The 5,000-nt window shown below is 43.9% G+C and overlaps 1 protein-coding gene across 1 annotated transcript in view; it reads right to left on the reverse strand.

The window, feature by feature from the left end:
• Positions 1-5,000, reverse strand: part of LOC123514565 (G-protein coupled receptor GRL101-like) — a 21,897-nt gene that overhangs the window by 9,003 nt on the left and 7,894 nt on the right. The window contains exons 13-16 of the mRNA XM_045272505.1: positions 2,258-2,332; positions 1,909-1,983; positions 1,133-1,204; positions 487-688 (exon numbers count right to left, since the gene is read on the reverse strand). Of these exons, the coding sequence (XP_045128440.1) occupies positions 487-688; positions 1,133-1,204; positions 1,909-1,983; positions 2,258-2,332 (424 nt within the window). The remainder of the gene's footprint in view (positions 1-486; positions 689-1,132; positions 1,205-1,908; positions 1,984-2,257; positions 2,333-5,000) is intronic.

Genomic DNA, 5,000 nt, shown 5'->3' on the forward strand with positions numbered 1-5,000 from the left:
TCATACTTATGAAGAAAATTCTAAAATTGGTCTTATGTGGGTCTTGTACACAAGGATCATGAAGGCTAGTTATCTGTTTAGTGTGGAACGTAACAGGTTAGAGGCCTAACCATTAACTTTGCAGACAATACAATGAACATGGTCGTGGAAACGTAAAGAAAAATCAATAATAATGCCCGGATCGGAATGAGAGGTTACACACTTAATTTCCATGTTAATATAATAATCTGATTCCAGTTAATGTTGCTATGTTTAAAGCACACACACACACACACACACACACACACACACACAGAGAGAGAGAGAGAGAGAGAGAGAGAGAGAGAGAGAGAGAGAGAGAGAGAGAGAGAGAGAGAGAGAGAGAGAGAGAGAGAGAGAGAGAGAGAGAGAGAGAGAGAGAGAGAGAGAGAGAGAGAGAGAGAGAGAGAGAGAGAGAGAGAGAGAGAGAGAGAGAGAGAGAGACTTAATATTAAGAGCACCACTGACTTTCTTGCTGCCGCTGGGGTACAGGAGTCGCCACACAATGACAAAGGAGTTGCCGAACAGCGCCACGAAGCCCACCACCCACACGAACACGCGCAGTACCATATTGGACATGAGGTCTTCGCAGGAGGAGAATTCTTCAGTTCGTGGCAAACACACCTCGGCGTGGTGAGGCAGACAGCAGAAACGGAACTCGGGAGTTGACCTGCGTTTGGTAAAAGCCACAAGAGGTCCGTAGAAACGTCAGAGGAGGAGAGAACTGTTTGCTATGCTGCATAGTGAATGGTTATGAGATGCTCTGCTGTGTTGATCAAAATCAGAGTGCATGTATTATTCGAAGAAAAAGTGTATAAAGCATGCGTATATATGTATTCAATATATGTGTGTGTGTGTGTGTGTGTGTGTGTGTGTGTGTGTGTGTGTGTGTGTGTGTGTGTGTGTGTGTGTGTGTGTGTGTGTGTGTGTGTGTATGTATGTATGTATGTATGTATGTATGTACGTATGCATGTAATCCATAACGGGTGATTTATAGGATATCATAGTTTCAAGAGGAAACTAATGCAGCGACGAGTACCATCTTTGATACTACCAAACGTTTCGACATGCATGTGTATAATGTGTTTCAGACTATAATGGAAATGACACTCACAGCATGGTGAGGTTATACAGCGGCTCAAGCAGCATCTGGGGCACCTCCTCCAGCGGGTTCTCGTCCATAATCCTGGTGGGGAAGCAGAGAAGTCCTTTACGGCAAGCACTGGATATCTGAGTGCGTCCAGTGAAGGTGTCAAAGCTGGACAGACACATGTACACACACCTCAAAGAATACTGCTCAAAATATGAAATAAGATAGAAAAAAAAAAAAGTGTCATATAGTAATAACCAGACTATTCGTAGGTCCCCATACCACTGTGTAATGATGAAAAGTCTGGAGATAAGTAGTGCCTCTTCCTCTTAGAAGGAAGTCTATAAAAAAGATATTTATATAAAATAAAATGCGACGTGGTCCCGGGGACAGGGGCAGCACGCAGCTGCCGTCTGGGTCTGGCAGGAAACGTGAGGGGCGTTTTGGCTGCGTTTTTAAGCAGAATAAGGCAAACTTTTTTATTTTCAAATTTTTAAAATTTCTTTTAGAGTTCCGGTTTTCCAGTAGGCGAATGTAAAAAAAAAAAAAAAAAAAATGCCTTTTAATTTTTCTTGCACGAAAATAGTTGATTAAATTCTTTTTCACTATAAGACAACATGTTTTGGTATGTAGACGAAATACACATTTGAGAAAAATAGAAAGAGAAAAAAATATAGTAAACCCAAATCCCTGCATGTCTGTTTGGCAATGCAGGTCACAAATATTTCCAAACACATACAAGCAGGCGTTGGGAGGTAAGGTATGTGAAGAAGCAAGGGGTGTGTGTTGAATCCACTTACAGTTTGCTGAGCAGAGGCAAGCCCTTGAAGGTACTGGGGTATTTGATCGTCTTGATGCGGTTGTGAGACAGCAGTCTGGCGGAGAGGAATCAGTGACTCAATCTGAGACAAATAGACTGAGACAGCAGTCTGGCGGAGAGGAACCAGTGACTCAATCTGAGACAAATAGACTGTTCTGTATTGCGTTTATATATCACGAGAGAGAGAGAGAGAGAGAGAGAGAGAGAGAGAGAGAGAGAGAGAGAGAGAGAGAGAGAGAGAGAGAGAGAGAGAGAGAGAGAGAGAGAGAGAGAGAGACAATAAAAGTGGAGAGACATACGATAAAGAAGCTTAATTGAATAGTACTTACAGTGTTTCAAGGGAGGGCAGACCGGCGAAGGTGTTTAGGTGAGTGATGTTGGTTAAGCGGTTGTAAGACAGGAGCCTGAGGGAGGAGGATACCAAATTATAATAGTCACTCATCTACTAATGTCAACGATGGTGCAAAACGCCATGCAATCCTGCCTCCTGACCGTGACGTGGTGGCGAGGGTTATGGCATACCTATAGCCTGATTTCAGAAACCCTCTGCACTCTCACCAAGACTGTTTTCAAAGACCACCGAGATGATTATTAAGTTCTCAAGTTTTTTCTGTTAACACTATGGAAATATTATCGATCTGTCACTGTAGCCTGAAAAACATCTTTAAAAATTCTTGTATCTTTAAGTGGAGCATTCTGAATGTGGTGGAGGTGCGGCGCAGAGGTGTTTCTGAACATTCAGGAGTACTGAGGGCATAACATTTAGGGTGACTCGAAAAATCTTGACTCCACCAGCAGGGATCAACCATGTGATCCTTCAACTAAACAGTAATAACAAACTAGCACTACAGGCTAACACACACTTACATACACTTACATGCACACACACACACACACACACACACACGCCCGGTAGCTCAGTGGTTAGAGCGCTGGCTTCACAAGCCAGAGGACCGGGGTTCGATTCCCCGGCCGGGTGGAGATATTTGGGTGTGTCTCCTTTCACGTGTAGCCTCTGTTCACCTAGCAGTGAGTAGGCACGGGACGTAAATCGAGGAGTTGTGACCTTGTTGTCCCAGTGTGTGGTGTGTGCCTGGTCTCAGGCCTATCCGAAGATCGGAAATAATGAGCTCTGAGCTCGTTCCGTAGGGTAACGTCTGGCTGTCTCGTCAGAGACTGCAGCAGTTCAAACAGTGAAACACACACACACACACACACACACACACACACACACACACACACACACACACACACACTAGTTCAGGGGGTGCTATGAACTCTCCATTAAAGCTAGTTGTGATCTCGCTGAACGTTTCCCTATGTGTCTCACAACTCAAAGGGGGCAGTCACAGCCTGCCCTCTAAAGACAACTCTCCTTCTTCACAAAACTACATGCACTTACCACACACACACCTTCACTTACAATAAAAAAAAAAAAAAAAAAAAATGGCGACTCCAAACCCAGCCTCGGAGTCCCCTTCTGGGGAGGGGACCAGAAATGTCAACATGTTGGACTCCTCTCTTAATAACGACCCAAAATGTCTTGACACCTCCCTCAACTTTTTCTACATTAACTTCTGCAACATTCGCAGTCTTAGATCTAATTTTCAATCTGTAGAACACCACCTCTCCTCTACTAAGCCTCATCTTCTTTTCCTCACTGAAACACAGCTATCTGAGGCAACTAACAGTAGCCCCTTCTCTGTTCCCTCCTACTTTCTCTATTCTTATTTTCATTCCAAAGCTGGATGTTGCGTCTATGTGCGCAACGACTTAACTTGCTCTCGTGCCCACGCTCTTGAATCTTCCGAGTTTTCCACCATCTGGCTTCGACTCAACAGTCACTCTCTAACTAAATTTATCTGTGCTGTCTATCTCTCCCCTAAGTCCTGTGACTATAGTAAATTCCTTGACTATTTAACTTCCAAAGTGGAACAAATTGTGTCCCTCTACCCTTTCGTGATCTCCATTCCTGGAGATTTCAATGTTTACCACCAGCTTTGGCTTTTCTCTTCCTTCACTGTCCATATTGGTGAACTAGCCTTCAGATTTGCTATCCTTCATGACCTAGAGCAACTGGCGCAACATCCTACTCTTATCCTTGACCGTCGTAGAGATACGCCCAACATTCTTGATTTTTTCCACACTTCTAATCCCTTCTGCTTACGCTGTTAACCTATCATCTCCGTTGGGCTCCTCTGATCACAATCTCATTTCTCTATCTTGTCCTATTTCTCCAATCCTCCCCAGGATCCCCAAAACGGAGGTGCCTCTGGCGTTTTGCCTCTGCCAGTTGGGGGGACCTGAGGAGGTATTATGCTGATTTTCCCTGGAATGATTACTGCTTCCGTGTCAGAGACCCATCTCTCTGTGCTGAACGCATAACAGAGGTGATAGTGTCTGGCATGGAGGCGTACATTCCTCATTCTTTTCTCAACCTAAACCTTCTAAACCTTGGTTTAACACAGCCTGTTCTCGTGCTATACATGATAGAGAGGTTGCCCACAAAAGGTACTTGAGCCTTCCATCTCCTGAATCTCATGCACTTTATATTTCTGCCCGGAATCATGCCAAGTCTGTTCTTCAACTTGCCAAACACTCCTTCATAAACAGAAAATGTCAAAATCTTTCAAACTCAAACTCCCTCGTGACTTCTGGCATCTGGCCAAAAACATCTCCAATAGCTTTACTTCTTCATCTTTCCCTCCTTTACTTCATCTTGATGGCACCACTACCATCTCGTCTGTTTCTAAAGCTGAAATTTTCTTTCTAACCTTTTGAAAAAACTCTACCTCTCTCTGACTATTTCATGTCTTCAATCAAAATTCTTCATAATGATGTTTTCCATGCCCTCGCTGGCCTAAACCCTCGGAAGGCTTATGGACCTGATGGGGTCCCTCCTATTGTTCTCAAAAACTGTGCTTCCGTGCTTGCACCTTGCCTGGCCAAACTCTTTCAACAATGCCTATCGACTTCTATCTTTCCTTCTTGCTGGAAATTTGCCTACATTCAGCCTGTTCCTAAAAAGGGTGACTGTTCTAATCCCTCAAACTACCGTCCTATAGTTTTAAT

The sequence above is a fragment of the Portunus trituberculatus genome, chromosome 38 (genome assembly GCF_017591435.1).
Source record: "Portunus trituberculatus isolate SZX2019 chromosome 38, ASM1759143v1, whole genome shotgun sequence".
Lineage (NCBI taxonomy): Eukaryota > Metazoa > Arthropoda > Malacostraca > Decapoda > Portunidae > Portunus > Portunus trituberculatus.